The 18,039-nt window shown below is 42.6% G+C and overlaps 1 protein-coding gene across 1 annotated transcript; it reads left to right on the top strand.

Moving 5' to 3' along the window:
• Positions 1 to 1,208: 1,208 nt before the first annotated feature.
• Positions 1,209 to 15,784, top strand: LOC120850510. Its single transcript, XM_040223021.3, has 5 exons — positions 1,209 to 1,275; positions 3,035 to 3,128; positions 6,678 to 6,764; positions 13,950 to 14,115; positions 15,695 to 15,784. The coding sequence occupies exons 1-5, from the start codon at positions 1,209 to 1,211 to the stop codon at positions 15,782 to 15,784; spliced, it is 504 nt and encodes a 167-aa protein (XP_040078955.1).
• Positions 15,785 to 18,039: the final 2,255 nt, after the last annotated feature.

Here is an 18,039-nt window from a genome sequence, read left to right as displayed (position 1 = left end):
AAACAACCCTTGAGAAGAAAGGCGGTCTGAAGAGTAAAAGTCACACAATTCTTGGTCCGAAACTAAACCGATTTCATAAATATAACGGCAACCGTAACCGTAACCCCAACAGTTATTATTTTCTTTTTGAGTTCCCGATTGTGAATTGAACATTTGATCTGTTTTGGGCGTCCTTTTATGGAAATTTTATTGTGCGCTGAAAACTTGTTAGATTTGGACGGGAATGGTAGTATCCCAACCACTTCTCAATTTGGCATCGTTGCTTCAGACACTAATTAGCCTATTTATTGCGAAAGTGGACAAGTATAATTGCAATATCTTTTGCTGAGTTGCTTACTTAATAGAAAGCATTGATTTTCAATTAGGTTACTTTACCTTCATTTCTTCGTTAGCTATAAAATTCCAACTGACGTCGGCCTTTTACTCTCTGTGCCTAGAGAAAGTTGTATGAAAAGTATTTTAGGATTGTGTGTTTATAATATTTTCACTTTATTTTGGAATTGCGAGGTCTGTTAGAACATATTGCTTAATTAGTTGCCAGGTTTTGGGCATATGAAGGGACGGCCGGTGTTCGAATTACTGAAGCGACAGCCAGGGGACCTGTAGAACTATCTCCTATTACTGTCAGCATGTGCGTGTGATTTTGAGTAAAAGTGTGCATGTGTTTCTGTAAGCATGTGCGTGTGCTCTGTGTGTGTCCGTAACTTGTTTTTGGGCCGCCCGGTTGGTGACGTTCACATGTATGAGTGCGACGTCTTTTCTTAGACGTCTGCACATTGAACGGCAGTGTAAACAGTAGTGATCAATCAACACTATCACTGTCCCCACTAACCGTGCCCTTAGATAATCGAATACAGATGTTTTCCCGATTTAGTTTAGCACATAGATAAAGAAGATATATAAGTGTTTGTGTGACAATGGATCTAATCTAGGCAGATAATCGGTGTATAAAAAGCACAACTTGCTTTACTCAATCAGCCGATTTTGCGTAAATTTTATATGGTGTGGTTTAATTTGAGGAAAAACTGTAGCCACTTTAAGGGCTGTGCTACTTCCAATCTGTATAACATGTAGTTTTTGTGTGTTTTCTTTTTTCAGATATAATAAAAGTTGGCATGGCTTTCTCGCTGCTCAACAGCACTCGAACGTTCCTTGCGACGAGCAGCAACAAACAGTCTGAAGCGTACAAATACAGGTTTCTTCACGGAATGCGAGTTGCCAGTATCCTCTGGATTGTCTTCGGTCACTGCATCGTCCCTTATGGAAACAGCGGGGGTAAGTGGGGGAAAACAGGCAATAAAGCGCCATTCTTTTTATGACTTCTTTATTGTTCTATTCCATTCCCTGGTGTGCCTTTTGCGTACGGTACATTTATGTGTGAAAATATAGCACCACTGAGCGATAGACCTGCCAAAGGGTAACAACTAAAGACACCCGAAAGCCGCATTATGCGAGCTAGGATATTTTCCAAGAACTCCAAAGCCATATTTGTTCCCATATGGATAGTTTTATTGAAACTGTAACTTCTAGGGAAAAAGGTTAACCCCTAAATTAAATGAAGAAAAGTACGATCTTCTTTTGCGTCGAGTTTCGGAATTCGGCCACAAAAAGGAAAAAGACTGGTGAATATCTGGAAGTCCGTTCTATTTTTTGTAATATATTTTAAACTTGTATCGTCTTTAATTTTAATTGCCTTGAATAATGTCCCTGCAACATTGCCCATAAAACTGTTGAAAACGTTAGTGAAGAAGCTTTCTTTACCAAGTCTACTGACTGCATTGTTTAGCCTGTCCGCCAAGCCCGATACACAAGCAAGGAAGCTGGCCTCCTTATACCGATCATCCCTTAAAAAATGACTGTAAATTAAAAAAAAACAGTGCTATTTAATAAGAAAATATAAATTTTGGCGCTACAATTTATAAATTATTTGTCGACAACCACAATATCTGTAGCGGTCATTTTAGTTACTGAAGACACTGATATCCAAACCTTTGCCAAAGCACGAATGCCATCAGTGAATGTTGCGATCATTAGAGCGACGCTGTCATCTTTATATCAAAACTTTATTGTTTTTTTTATTTAAGAGTGAGCAATAACTTTTCTTTTCAAATTTGAGCACGGAATTCACGGGCAACTCTGAAATCGTACGAATATTACTAACTTCTTCATATATTTCACCGATTATCATGACGACAAACGGCTCCCCAAAAGCCTACATGACCAGTTGCTCTGCTACGAAATAGATATCCACGAACGGCCATACATGCCTTTCTACCTCCTTCTTTGTTCCTAGTATGTCGCCCCAAACACTTCGATATTCCTCGGTATTTCTGCACACCTACTTTTCTTTCTTGACGGAGGCTATACACTGGGAACCTTCGTCCGTCGTGAATAATTTGCGTGACGTGAGTAGCTACTGTATCAATCATATGGTGCTCCCAGCCGCCGCACATGGTACTCTTTGCTGCACCCGTCACCGCCGCCGCTGTTGAGGGTACTGACGCACGCGGACAACCATCCGAGGCCGGGAACTCTTCTGCTCCTGCGACGCTCGCTGTTGCGGTTGAGGCGATAAAGAAAAGCCTGTGGGCGCATTTGGCGGGTAAACAAGCGTACCAGGTACGCAAAGGGCTTCCGCCGCGCCACATTCTGCTAGGCGTCGCATATATTCTCCGCAGTAATTACACGGCCACATAAATATCTGTCGATATGACACACGTTGTGTAATTGATTTCGAATTCTTTTTTCTCACACCTATCAATGCGAACGCGTTGCAAAGCATGAGGTTGCAGTGATAAATGTTTTGCTACGAGTTAACAAGTTTTTTTGTTGTTGTTATCTTCGCTTTTATATTCTTCACGCTCCTATTTGTATACGTCCACTTTCTGATGACAACAATGCTGTCGTTACAACTTCTTTTAAATAAATTTGGAATACTTTCCCCCTTTAATCATGGATCATTCATACGAGGGTGGTTTGTTTTTCTGCGCAAAACAATGTCGTCAACATTATTCTTAATTCTGTTTTTTTCCAGCACGAGCAACGAAGATGTTAGTTATGGGTGATGAAATTGCTTCGTGTATCATAACAGCCGGATTTCTGGCCGTTGATACCTTCTTTTTTATGAGGTGAGGAGCTGTATTGACTCTTTCCTTTATACTTGCATATGACTACTAGTAAAACGTCCCAAGCTAATCTAGCTTATTTATTTACTTTTTGCTTGAATATTTTTTACATTTTTATATATGTTTTTATTAACAATTTTTAGATAGATAAAAACGAAATCTTGAAATCTACCTTTCCTTGGTCTAGACATCAAAAACACGCCAATACATTCTACTTCAGGCATTGTTCGCACAACATCGTACGCTGAATCAAGCAAACGTTTGCTTTCAGCGTGGTGACACATACGACCACAATCCTACTGAAAACTGCCCACTTGGACGCGTGCGTTCTTAAACACTGCGTCTCAACAATTTAATATTTGCATTTAATCTTAGCTTCGCCTGGACTGCTTTCCATCACATGGCATCACATGGATCACCGCCGGCTTTAACATATTCCTTCAGCCTGCGTATTTCGGTTTGCGAGATTTCCAGAATCGTCTCAGGGATATTCCACTACTTCTGGAGCGGTACACTCCACATATCTTCTCTCTCCAGCACGAGTTAAACCTCACTTCACATATACGACAGCATTTCCAAAACTCTAAAAGGTAACGGATTTAGCGGGAGCGCTGGGTATTATTGGTGAGGATAGGAGAGGAGAGCAAATGAATACTGTTACAAAAAAGAGGATAGAATATTGATGGGGAAGGTCTTCGAGTGGCGTGGTAATAAGCAAAAATGGTTGGGGTAGATAACTTAACGGGAGACAGAATTTATGGCCAAATTGAAGAGAGAGAGGGGTGTCAATTTTTCTAGGCTAGGTGGCGCAAGCTACAGCCTATACAAAGGATATGGCCAATATCATTCATTCATTCATCCGTCCTATAATAGAAGACACGCTTGCTGTATGTTTGTGGTCGTTTTCAGGAAGATTCGCAAGAAAAAATAGTGTACTGAAGGAGACATCGCCGAAGAGAAGCGGCGGCCCACGTAGGCTTAGCGTGTTCGTCCTTCTCATCAGATGTCGGAAAAGAGAGAACAGTGTTTGGCTAGGGACATAAAAGCAAGGTGGGCTCGTTCTGCAACGAACAAGGCCAGAGTGATGGAACGAGGTCTGTCTCAAATTAATAATCGGAATATGGCCCTCATAGAAAAAACGTCGAAATACGGTCGCATTTAGACGTAGTCTGCAGCGAAGCACGGTGGAAACAGCCCGTTCCTTTGTAATTATAATCCATTTATAATTGCGATGTATTTTGTTTTTCTAGCCTAAAATTCGATATCAGTGGTTTCTTCGGGCATGAGGATAAGCTGGTGGGTAGTCTTGTGCGTTAAATTGTTATTCTGACGCAGATAGGGCTCGTATCAGCATGCTAGCATCGCTGTACCACTAATTGCTTCGCATCGTCTAACTGTTTGAAAAAACAACAACCTTGCTTAACTTCTTAAACCTAAGTTATCTTTTACACATTTTGGCAATCAAATTCGAACGCTGCTGAACTTCGTTTTTTTTAGTTATTGTGACATCTAATATATATGCACGCAGAGTGTCCTATCTGATAGACAAGTTAAATAAAATTCCTTCACAATAATGTTTTAGACTCATTTGGAGACGTCAATACACACGCATGACTGGATAATTACCAAACTATATGTAACAAACCGAGACATTCACACACTAGCCTGAGTAAGCTCAATTCAATCATACATTTTAAATCAGTTAAACTATTTGATAGGAATAAAAAACCCGCTTTACATAAATTCAGCATAAAAGAAATCCACCAAAAGTTCGGCCCCGAAAGAAGCTGCACATCGTGACGGGGCTGTTGCTGCGAGCTCGTGACCAAGAGAGATGGTACCTCTACACGAACTAACTCGCTACCTGCTATCGCTCTGGACAGCGACGTGGCTTAGAGGCTGGGTTTTTGTTTCACTTGTGTGGCTTCGTCAAGGCATATTTTGCCGGCTACAACTAAAAGTTGCCACTATGAAAAAAAGCGGGATTTATTTCCATGGAATCAAGCAACTGCTATATGTATTGTATGGAGAAACAGCAAGTATTTTAATTAAAGATCAGCACATAAAAAGTTTATTAAAACCCGTGGCCTCCACTTGCCTCGTCCGTCCCTCTGAGTGCTCTTTCGTGTCTACGATTTCCAGAGGAAGCACAATACTCAGGTAGGACGGATATTGCGTCTCGGTTATTCTCCAGTGACAGGTTGGCTGCTAGCCTACCACCGCCCTTGGGTGTAGTGCTGGCGTTGTGGTAGGCGGAACCTAACAGGGGTGCCCATAAATTTGAGTAGGGTGTTAAATGCCTAGGCTAGGGGTGAACAGACCCCCTAAAAATAACAGAAGAAGGTGAAAGACAACACCTCAAAGTCAGCAATAAAATTTATTGATACGTTAGCATTAGTACCTACATTACAGCGAAGAGCTGACACCGTCCATCTGCGGACAACACAGCGGTAAGGGAAGCGCGCCATGTAGAGAGGAGGAGATTAGTGAAGGGCAAAGGGGAAAGGAAGGCGACGTCAAGGGGCGGAAGCCAATGAGCGCGCGGGAAACCGGTGAACCGCGAAAGCAGCGTCAGGCAGCGGATGCCGCTGCTGAGCGCGCAAGGCGGGTGAACGAGACTAGGGAGCGGAGGCAGCACCTAGCTCGGCTGGTCGATATGCGACGCAAGAAGCTGCAAGCCGACGCGGGCCTGCGTCCATCAGATACAGGGTCGAAGCGGGCTCGGCGAGCCCGGTTCGCGGGGAAAGTATTTAAAGCAAGGTTCATGGTGGATACTTAGAGAATGCGTTGGCATGGCCCTTGGGGAACGCTACACACGACCGCTTTTGGGAACGCTAACACTGACCCCGTAACGACTCCAAAAAGAGGCAGCAAAAAATAGAGGAAGCAAAAGAGAAAGACAAAACAGAAAAGTGAAGAGGTCAGCGTTAGCGTTTCCTAAAGCGGGATGTGTGTCGCATTCCCCGAGGGCCATGATAACGCATTGCCTAAAGATCGACCAATTGATCTTATTTTAATTTAATCCAGTCCTAATATTAAACATAAATACCAAAATCGTTCACCAAATGTCATTTTACGCGCCAAATGTCAATTTACTCGTGGGTTGTCACAGCCGCTGACGTTATGAACGTTATTATGAAGGTATAATTTTCTCTTACGCGTTTATGAAAAAATTTAAACATTAACAAAATTATATTCTTCAATCTTCACTTTCTTTGAATTAGAAAGACATTAGATAACGGGTAGAAACACTATTAGATAAGCGCCATAAAATATTAAGGTAATGGCCGTAGGGACAATTTTGTGAAAATGAATGTACTGTCTTACAAATATTAGCTTGGTCATATTTCAGTTAATATTACGATAACTATTAATTTAAAATATAAATGGCGAGTTTTGTTTTCACGCTCCTTTCCCAGGTAGCATAAAACTGGGGCTGGATTGCTATAGCCTGAAGCAGGATATCTGAATTCCTTCGTCTCTTCATATTCCCCCCCCCCCCCCCTTCCCAAACATATGGCGCTAACGTTTTCTTATTTATTTTCTTTTCAGCGGGTTCCTTCTCGCCTACAACATCCAGCGGCAAAAGGCTAACAGATTTTTTATTACCATCATTGCCATCGTGCGACGCTACATTAGGTATTCCCATGTATAATGTCAAGCGGCCGGTTGTTTCCAACTGTCACACAGAGTTTATTAACCGAAACTTTTTAGGCATTAGTTGCTATTTTGTCTTGAAATTGAGCATTAGCTTAGTGATTGATTTAAATATTTCCAAAGCTATTTTTCATATCTGTCGGTAACTCTGCAAAAATGTTATTAACATTTACATATTGGTTTAGTTGAAATCTTGTTATATACAAATTCAGCGATTATGGATTCATTCATTCATTCATTCATTCATTCATTCATTCATACATTCATTCATTCATTCTATAATTCATTTATTTATCAGCTTATTTTCTAAGCTCATGAACAGCATACGAGTTGGTAGTCATGCACAAGCGGTGATATTATATAATAATCAAAAACAACTTACAATAAACAAAAAAAAAGTTGTAAAAACGTTAATATTCGCTGCACCGGTACACTTCCAGGCCATTTTGTTTTTGAAGAGTTTCGAAGTATACCGCCCTTTCGGCTAAGACTCCAAAAGAATCCTTTTCTTATCAAGAAAAACACACACGTGCTTTCTTTTGATAAAGAAATGCGTAGTTTTTAATGAAATGGCAAATATTAGGCTAACAAAAGAGATCTGAATAACGTATCGTCCGTGACTTTGATGCTGTCCGCGGAGCCCGCCCCCCTTCCCAGACAGATGCCCAGCCCCTCCCTTCCCTTGCCAAGTCTGTCCCATAAATCCGCCACTGTCCTGAATCAAGGCAGACACACCGTCATTGTGTTACGTTGCACGAGCATACCTCGGCTCATAAATGACATGGGTTGACTTGACACGAAAATCATTGCTCTACTTTGGTGAAATGTAATTATATTCACTAACACTCTAGTATCAACCCTACATCGCACGCAGCTCTTTAGCTTATCATGATTGAGCGGACTATAAAATCGCAGTATCACACTGCAAACGCTGCAAAATAGGCACGATCAAATTCTGGCACAAGGAATCCAGTTATTATTAGGCGTGCGCTCCAGTTGTTTTATGACTTTTAATTCGTTTGCCATAGTACCGTGCCAATCCCACTTGCCTATAACGCGGGACTGCGCGGTTTTCTGAGGCGAGCGCTAGACTGTGGCTTTCGCGGTAACGAATCTAGGCACGTGGGATGGTCCACCCAAGGGGTCTCCTGCCCACTCGACGTGGGCTTCTGTTGAACGTGTGGAAGGCTGCTCCCGTGTTTTTCGCAAACGCCGCCGTACCAGGAGAAAACGAAAATAAGGCATATGAGCTTATCAAGACATGCATGAAAAAACGAGCTGTTGGTATGCGTACGAGAACGCAGCCGATATGCGAACCATAGCTGGCGCGAAGCTGCAAGCCAACGAAATAGAGGGGCAAAAGAGCAATAACCTGGCAGCTCTTCGTGACATACTCGGCCGCCGCCATGTTGCAGATTTTTGACCACTAGACATGTGACCTTATAGTTTTACGTCTAGATTTTAACAAAGTGCCGCGCTCAGATAATTTCTTATTGATCTTTAGTAACAGTACCCACAAGATAAGTTATGTTTCGTTTGTTTTAAGTACAAGATATGTGCAATTACGACAAAAACTCGGGCAGCTTCGCAATGACTCCGCTAGATGCCGTTTGCCGCGGTGCAGTATTTTGGGTTTTTATCGGATCTAGACACTTATGTCTGGGCCTAAGAGTATTGAAAAATAGTTTATAATGTTTTTACAGCGATCGCAATACAAATCTCGGCTCAGTTTTGCGTAAAAGCCTCACGATTTGGTACGGTCACGTGAGTGAGGATCAGAATTGTACAACATGGAGGCAGCCTCCGGGTAGTCACCTTTGCCTGGTAACGAAATACCGGTTTATTGCTCTAAGCCCCTGGTTGGTGGAAGCAGCCTCCCGCGTTCGTCCGATGAAGTAAAGCTCAGGATGTCCTGACTTACCCAAGTACCACCATCGTTTGGTCTTGCCGCAGGCACTCCTATTGGATGCCGGCGACGTATCGCCATTTTTGCTTGAGGGCGTATCCCAGAGCCGTATATGGAGATAGTTTGGTCATTCATTGGGAAGTATAGGAGACAAATGAGGAGGTGCCAATAGCCGAAAGCGTGCTGGCCGCATTCCAGGGCGTCTTTTCAAATTCGAAGGAACCGGAAATATTACCCTGGCGGTGGTCGCGTGAAACGAAAATAATATGTTCGTCGGAGTAATTCTCGGTGACTGAAAATATGGTGCAGGTGGTGTTTCAATCAGGGTCATCCAAGATCATGATGGAAGAGCGCGTCTAGCGGAACGATCGACATAATCCGCACACCAGGCGCCGAAGGCCGGGAATTTGCCGTCCGAGCAGTCACGCTCTGTCCGAGCAAAACAGAGTTCGAGCGGCACATTCGTTTCTTACATCTTTCTGTATGATCATAACCGAAACATCACGTGGATCCTATTTTCAACCATGAAGGGTTCCTGCATTTAACACTTACGTACTTATTAAAACCATATAGCTACGATTATAACTGTCTCTCGCTACCACAGGATTCGATTTGGCTTCTGGTTTGTCAAGAGATCCTTTCAAGCCCTCTTCCTGAGTCCGGTGCACGCCTTGTCTCTTCCCGCGCCTCCCATTGGCCAAACTCTCTCTATACAGGGCTCTGGCGTATCCCACATACAGATGCGCACGGTCCTATTGGTCTGCTGCTGCAACCGGTGACGCGCCGTCATTTGCGGGCACGACCCTATTGGTGTGCTGTCGATGCCGGCCCCACGCCGCTGCGACCAACTAGAGTGGCGTCGACGTTCCAGTAATTTTGGCTCAAGTGCGTTCCACCATGCCCCAGTTTGGCGGTACTTTGAAATTTTATAAAATCCATCCAGCGCTTTACGATGGAGAGGTTAGGATTCCTCTCAAGCGGACCGTCTCATGTTGTCCACGTGACCAGAATAGTTGCCGCGATTGCCACCAGTCTAGCGCTCGCCGCAAAAAAAAAAAAAAAAAAAAAAAAAAAAACGCGCTTCGGCGTTAAAGAAAGGTGTGCTTGGAACTGTACATAAAACGAACTAGAATTTGTGTCGTGGTCGGTTGTTTTGTAACCAGAACAACTAAAATAAAGCTTGTGTATACCGATACTAAGTCATGTTCAGTCATGTCGCGCGAGTGTATCGTGTACGTCTAGTTTGTGAGCATGGGCATCTGCCTTGCTGCCTATCGTGCTCGCATTGGACGTTTTTTTCGATCTCGTTCCACTAAAGGACGTCATCGATGGTTGTTACCTACTCTGAACTTGTCTTTGCCAAAGTTCCGCCTGGTGTTCGTCTCAGTGTGCGTTTGCGCTCTACTGATTCTTGCGGGTGATGTCGAGACTAATCCTGGACCTAAAACCGATCCCACGCAGCTCGAAAGGCTCCAGACCACTCTAGACAGGCTTCTGCAGAATACCGAAAGCTATCAGAAAGAAAATACGGACAAATTAAATGCTATTCAGGCCGGCATTTCAAGCCTAAGAGGAAGGGTGATGGAACTTGAAAAAAAAAAAGCGGACGCTCAATCGAGCTGCCAGGAGGACGTGATTTCAATGAAACAGGATATAAGCTCACTGGAAAGCAATTTACGGAAATTATCTCTAACCTGTGATAATGTTGACGCGGTAGCGCGGCACGTAGATGCTCTGGATAATCGCTCTCGACGAAATAATCTTATCTTCAAAGGAAATCCGGAGGAACACGGTGAGACTTGGAATCGTACTGAACAGATAGTGATAGGCTTTGTTAAAACTTACCTAAACGTTGACCTGGGTGAAATTGAAAGGGCACATCGTATATGTAGGAAACGTGAGAGGTTTCACCGTATGATTGTTGTTAAGTTCCAAAGTTTTAAGAAAAAACAAGAAGTGCTTAGTAAGGCCCCGGCCTTAAGGAATGTTCCATCCTTAAGAGTATGGATTGACGAAGATTTCTCGCCACATATTCAGGAGGCTCGTAGGAAACTCAGAATTTGGAAAACCGCATCGTGATGCGCAGAAAAAAGTTCGATTTGGTTTCGACAAACTGTTCATCGACGACAAAGTGTTTGTTTACGACTCCACTTTGAACCAGGTGGTTGAATTGCATAACGCTCCCTCCAACCCTGAGCTTCCAATCTCTCAAGAACGAGAATGACGGTCCACCACAGAAAGTGAGGTCAATCAGTTAACTTTCCTTGTTGCTAATTTTAGAAGCTTGTTGTCAAAACAAGATGAGTTGAGTAGCACTATTGAAGTATGCCGCCCCCACGTCATTTTGGGAAGCGAAACATGGCTCTCTAGTAGTATACCTAATGAAGAACTTTTAATTCACAGTGATTTTACCATCCGTAGAAAAGATCGTTCATTGTCTAGGGGAGGTGGTGTTCTTGTTGCAATCCAAAAGTGTTTCTCCTCGGTAGTTGTGGAGCTAGATGCCGATATTGAGGTATGCTTTGTCAAAGTTAAGTGTGCATTTATCATATCTTAGTTGGAGTTTGTTATAGGTCTCCAGACTCGCAAGCTGTGTTTCTCCAGGAATTGTATAAACTTTTGAATTTTGTTACACTACGTTACCCGCAGTGTCCTGTATTTCTTGGTGGGGATTGCAATTATCCCGGGATTGACTGGATTGATTGTGTGCCTGAGAGCAGTTGCACAAGTTCTTCGCAGTGTAGGGACTTCATTGATATTTGTAAATCTTGTTCTCTTGACCAGGTTGTGTTGGTGCCTACGCGAAGCAATGCGACTCTTGATTTATTTTTTACGTCTATTCCGGAGTTAATTCTATCTGTAAATGCTGTTGACGCTATCAGTGATCACCGAATGGTGGTAATCGACGCTAACATTGCTGTTCACAAAAAGGGTTGCGAACATAGTCATTTTTGATTATGCCAGGGCAAACCTATCGGAGATTACTTCGGCACTCGAGTCATTCCTTATCGAATTTCAGGGTTCTTTTAGTCTCAGATCAGTTGAAGATAACTGGACTCTAATCAAGGACAGGCTTTTAGACCTTATGCACCTATTTGTGCCTAAAATCAAAATACCATCCAATACAGAAAAGCCATGGTTCTTTAGGTATCTAAAAGGCCTCCTTAACACCAAAAAATGACTTTTTTTAAGTGCAAAAAAGCATAATAGTACGACCTCTTGGGACAAATATTTAAACCATTCTAAACTCTGTAAGCAGGCAATTGAAGATGCCAAACAACGATTATTTGGTGGCACTCTTAAACAACTACTAAGTTCAAATCCTAAAAAAATTTTGAAAATCATTAGCCCTCCGAAAAGTCAAAATGCCCCGAGCGGTCTTTCTGACATCCATGGGGATACGTTGTCCGATTTAGAAAGTGCGATTACTTTTAATCAATTCTTTGGTGGAGTTTTCACTGATGAGTCATTTCCTTTACCTGCCTGTGATAACATTTATAATAATTCTTTCCTTGATCGCATCATTGTTGATTCTGATGGGATAAGGGAGCTTATCCTCAACCTTTCCAATTCAACTAGCCCGGGTAGTGACGGAATTACGTCTAAACTGCTCAAACTCGCGCTGCCGGTCTCGAGTATTCTTCTGCAACTTTTATTTCAACAACGTCTGGACCAAGGATACTTACCTAAGGACTCGAAACATGCAAAAGTTGCCCCTATTTTTAAATCCGGTGATGCTACGTCCGCCAATAACTACCGTCCCATTTCCCTAACTAGCATACCCTGTAAACTTCTGGAACATGTGATCTACTGCCATATTGTGAATTACCTTACAGAAATTAATTTCTTTTTTTCTAACCAACACGGCTTCTGTAAAGAGAAGTCGTGTGAAACTCAGTTTTTTGAATTTATCACTGATATCCATGACAACATTCATTCACAATCGCAAACTGACGCTATCTTTATCGATTTTTCGAAAGCGTTTAATCGGGTCCCGCACCAGCGTTTGATAAGTTAACTTAAGTCACTTAATATGCATCAGTCTCTTGTAGACTGGATCAAAGAATTCCTTTCTGAAAGAATTCAATCAGTCTCGATCCATAACGACTCATCTCGAAGTATCTCAGTAAAATCCGGTGTCCCGCAAGGCTCCGTCCTCGGTCCTCTTCTCTTTTTAATTTACATTAATGATCTACCTAACTTAATTTGTTCAAAAATTCGTCTATACGCTGACGACTGCGTAATATATAGGCGCATTATCTCGAACGAAGATAGCTTCGCACTCCAGCGTGACCTTGATTCGCTATGGTTATGGTGCGTTAAATGGCAAATGGATATCAATATTACAAAGACCAAGCTTCTTACTTTTGCTAGAATTAAGTCTAAGTCTGCCTTTGATTATAAAGTTAATGGTGCAATTCTTGAAAATATAACTCATTACAAATACCTCGGAGTATTTCTAACGGATAATCTCGACTGGAAAGTGCATATTGATCATATTGTGAGCAAAGCGAATCGATCTCTAGGGTATCTTAGGAGGAACTTGTTCTTAGCACCAAGTGGCGTTCGATTGTTAGCTTACACATCTTTTATTCTTTCAAAACTAGAATATGCGAGCATTATTCGGAGCCCATGGCAAGATTATTTAATTAAAAAAATAGAGTCTGTTCAGAACAGAGCCGTACGTTTTATTCTTGCTGACCTTGTTCCTTTATGCAATAGACGCAAAGTATCACGACTGGCTTTTCTTCATCGCGTGTATTATTACAACGCTGACCTTAAAAGTCAACTTTTACTTCCGCCCCATATGATTTTTCCTCGGCATGATCACCGTCATAAAATTAGGCTACCCTTATGTCGCACTAAGCATTTTTCGGAGTCGCCCTTGATCTTGGCTATTCATGAATGGAATGACCTCCCTGAAAGTGTGGTTGATATCTCAGACTGTGCACAGTTTAGGAGTGTATGTGAAGAATTATTTAAGTCAGTTTAATTTTATACGCTCTCTGGTGTGTAGCTGTTGTGTATATAGTATGCTGTGTATGTGTGCGCGATCTGTCGCGTGCTGTTTTCAATGTTAGTGTTTTCTTGTTTTTGCAGCGAACTTTTTCATTTGTCTCTCCCCCCCCCCCCCCCCCCCCCTCATGTAATGCCCCCGGGCGCTTTGAGGGAACAATAAATGAAATGGAATGAAATGAAATGTTATCGAACTTTTGTCAAAACGAGTTTTCCGTTTTTTGCTTGCTTTCTTCTTTTTTCAGAACCATTGTACCCATAGTAGGCGTTATTGCTTGTTTGTATTTGGTTCCTGTGGTTGCTTCCGGTCCGGGCGTGGTCGGAATGATGAACAGGTTGAATGAAGAGATGGACAACCACTGGCTTGAACTGCTTCTGCAAGTGCGGAACTTCGGTAAAAAACTGCAAAACGTAAGAGCCCCACGAATATTCAATGTGCGAATGTGTGTATTTGTAATATCGGGAGATATTATCGGAATCATGAACGGTGGTCGGCGGTCGGAGAAGTTAGTACACTCTGATGGATGCTCCGCTCAGACGACGAGATGCATGCGCTTGTAACTACTCCAGTGTGTCATATGCAAACGTTTGTTTCCACTTAACTTGAAAAGAACAAACGATACTGTCCCCCTGAGGCAACAAGGGCGACGGAGCAAAGCACGAGGCACCTATGCGCAAGTAACTAGTTGTGAGTTTTAATCACGGAGTCCCGAAGTAATCAAAACGCTACAGACGCCGCGAGCACACTTGATCGTCTCTTGGTTGCACACCATGTGTAAGAACGTCTCATGCAGCGTCAATCGGAATGTATAAAACAATTTTACACTTAAATTCTTCTATGTTAGAACCACTGATATTGGTTTGTAAAAGCTTTGCACAAAATAAGGTTTAAAAAGCACCGTTTTTGGTTATTTTATTTTAGAAAACCTAATACTTTTTACCAAGGGGTTGTGTATATTTTTAGACATAAAATAATATTTGTTTCAAGAAAGAAACTTCTTAGCAGGATCCGAGGTATCATCATACAGTTTTTTTTTAAAGCTTTACAGACTTGTTTAAAAAAGCCGTGAAATTTGCACTTATGTGGCTTGTGGAGGTGAGTTGTACGGCCCGGGGGACAATATGTGGGTTGATAATTTTTACGATAAGTTGGCGAATTATTACAATTATTTAATTGACTTTCGAATTAGCGAAAATAGATGTATGCTCCAATTAGAAACTTACTGAGCGCCATCGAAAACCACTAAATCAACTCTTTAGAACGACTTGAAGCTCGTGGGAACTCGGGGGCCCATCAAAGTTACCAGTCGTGCAGCAGGCGCAACGCTAGCAGCGCCGGAACGCGATTATTATCTAATCATCCGCGTTGCGCCACTGCTAACTTTGCACCTGCTGCACCAGTGGTAACTTTGGTGCACCTCCGAGTTTCTCACGAGCTTCAAGTCATTTTGAAAAGATTTGATTTTGTGGTTTTCGAGGACGCTCAGTAAGTTTCTAATTGGAACCATATGTCTATTTTCAATAATCAAAAAGCTAATTAACGAATTTCAGCTAATTAGCCGACTAATCGTTACGATTAGCTCCCTGCGCTATGTCCCCCTGGCCGAATAACTCACCTGCAGAAACCGTATAAGTGTAACTTTCATGGATTTTTAAAACAAATATGTTAAGCCTAAAAAAAAGAAAAAATCACCTTGTGTACTATATCTCAGAACATGGTACTTGTTTTCAAGTTCAAATGTCGAAAGTTTCAAGAAAATGATAATATGTTTTGAAATTGTGAAAGGCATAAAATATGATTTTCTTGATTTGGAGCAGTTTCTCTAGTATCGCGCCACATCTTTAATTGCGAATACAACTGTAACGTGTAAGTGTACGTTAGGCATATATCAATTCTGTAGTACTGTACCATTTATAAGCAATGTGAAACACATGTATACGCGTCCAGAGAACAGTTCTATTTATCAAGCGTTACTCATTCATTTTACAGACGTCCAGCACTGCCCATTTGTGGTATGTCTCGGCGGACTTCCAGCTGTTTGTGATAGCACTTCTGGTCTGCGTGTGCTTCAAAGGGTAAACAACAAATAATTCAGTGGCCAAACCCCTGAGAATAACCTAGAAATGAATTAAATTTTGAATAGTTGCAGGAAGAGCTAACCGAATGCCCTTTGAGAAAGGGGCATCTGAAGCCGTGGACTCGCAAGCGACGTAAGACGAAGTAATTTAGCACCTTAATGGTAAAACCTCAATAGTCTTAAAAAGATATGCCTAGCACTGTTGAGAAGGCCTTCGAGAGAGGCGGCGCAACTGTCGTGTAAACTGCAAAAGTATGGTAAGATGGGCCAGTTAGTATGATGACAAAGCTGGCAAAAGAGCGCACAAAAAAAAAAAAAGAGGACCGTGAAAGGGAACATGCACGACACAAAAGCGCTGTCTGGCAACTGAATTTATACACAAAAGGAAGAAGAAAATAACGTACTAAAAGTCACGCAGTCCCAGTGCGTGTCACCAACGACACAGCACCATCTAAGATGTATTTGCCCAATAGGCCGATCTAAAAACAAGGTTTCTGTTTGAAGCAGTGACACCCATGGATGGTTCATGCAGCGGTCTCCCAATCTATTGATGCAATGCGCTTCCAAAATTTCACGAGTCGCCTTGTCTCGATAATGTCAAATTACTGTTTTGCCTTTAAAGATCGGAAAACACGAGCAAGTATTGCAATGTACAAGAAGATGATCGCCCACCGTAGATTTAATTGAACGATCATGCTCTAAAAGGCGGTCATTCAGACACCGGCCGGTTTGGCCCACATAGTTTCTACCATACGTTAGTGTGATTTTATACACGACGTGAATTAAACACGACACATGAGGGTGGCTGTGGGCGTTTCTGGAACTTGGCTTTCTAAGGTTTTTCGTTATCGAAAAAACGTAGGAACAGATTTGCGCCACTCGTTTGGGAGCTGAAAACACCACTGGGACCTCGTACCTTTTGGCTGCTCTTTCTAAATTATGCAATATATTTTTCTATATATGGAACTACCATTCGTTTTTGGTGATAGTTAAAGTTGTTTGTTGTTGATGTTCCTCCCGGTGGTGTGGGAGGCAGGTTCCGCTCCGATGGCCTGGAGCGTGGTGGCACGAACGTCGCTGAGTGACGGGTCGACCCACTGCTTGTAGAGAACTATGTGCATTTATTTACACTCTAGTTACAAGTCCCAACTTGGGAGACCATCCCACCACGTCTAAAGTCTCGACCCCCGTCCCCAATTTCTCTCCATCAAATCCAAAGTCCGAATCCCTCAAAATCCTCTCCGCGCTCTTTTTGTAGGCCCGTAGGGGCCTCTTTTCCCCTCAGGAACCGACCAATTTTTTTCAAATTCCGCCACTCACACGTGGTATACGGTTCTCCGATGGTCGGCGAGCTGTCATCCTGGCACCCCAACCGTCAAACCTAAATTCCTTGTAGAGTTGTTCTCTGCAATTTTCCCAGCCTGACTGGCGCCAACCGCTAAGTTATTGAATCGGGCAAAAAGCGACAATTTTATACAAAACGGCAAAACCCTCCATATACAGGCACATTCGGCTAAAAGCCGCAAGCAGCTGCAAGAACGGGCTGTCCCAGGGATCTGTCCGAGCAGACTCCCGAAATCCGAGACGTTTCTTAACGACCGGCGGGGGAACCGCTCTCGCATCTCGGCCGCTCTGCCCACGCAAACGCTCCCTCCAAAACGCCGACACCCACAAAGAAAGCTAAAAAAAAAAAAAACAATGCCGACGCAACTCTGGATAGTACTAACACAAGAAAACACCCTAATAAATAAGCATGATTTCTATATACTTAACTGAGATCTCTTGGTTTCCTTTGCCAAATCCCATTAAACTTAAGTAACAAGGCCCCCACCACCTAGTCTAAAACGCGTGACGGAAAGCCCGACGAATGGAGTCTTTCAGCTTGAATATTAAAACTGTCACAGAGAGTGTAAAAGCAGGACTTCGTAAGCGCATGGAAATCGCAATCCCCCTTTTAAGAACTTTCGAATATGCTGACATATAATGAACTTTTGACTTCTTGAGCTTCTGGCGCCAATTAGAAAAATACTATGCAAGGTAAATAAAAATGTTCGACCGAGCTGTATTTATGAATGTGCTGACGCTCTTTGTGGCGCCAATACTCAACCTACACACACATTTGATTCTCGCCCTCTGATTTTCGTTTTGTCTAGTGAGAATCTTTGAGTTCCGGAGGATGATACGGAAAGGCCCTTTGTATTCATGCCGGAAGAACACTATAACGAAAAAGCGTGCGCCGCCGTGAGTAAGCACTTCA

The sequence above is a fragment of the Ixodes scapularis genome, unplaced genomic scaffold (genome assembly GCF_016920785.2).
Source record: "Ixodes scapularis isolate PalLabHiFi unplaced genomic scaffold, ASM1692078v2 PGA_scaffold3__209_contigs__length_174095766, whole genome shotgun sequence".
Classification (NCBI taxonomy): Eukaryota; Metazoa; Arthropoda; class Arachnida; order Ixodida; family Ixodidae; genus Ixodes; species Ixodes scapularis.
This window is presented reverse-complemented; position numbering and strand designations above follow the sequence as displayed.

Excerpts from the sequence above, each read along its gene's own strand:
- LOC120850510 (XM_040223021.3), top strand. The coding sequence starts at position 1,209 with ATGCGAGTTGCCAGTATCCTCTGGATTGTCTTCGGTCACTGCATCGTC. Across the intron at positions 1,276-3,034 it reads CCCTTATGGAAACAGCGGGG|CACGAGCAACGAAGATGTTA; the intron begins GTAAGTGGGGGA and ends GTTTTTTTCCAG. Across the intron at positions 14,116-15,694 it reads TCGGTAAAAAACTGCAAAAC|ACGTCCAGCACTGCCCATTT; the intron begins GTAAGAGCCCCA and ends TTCATTTTACAG.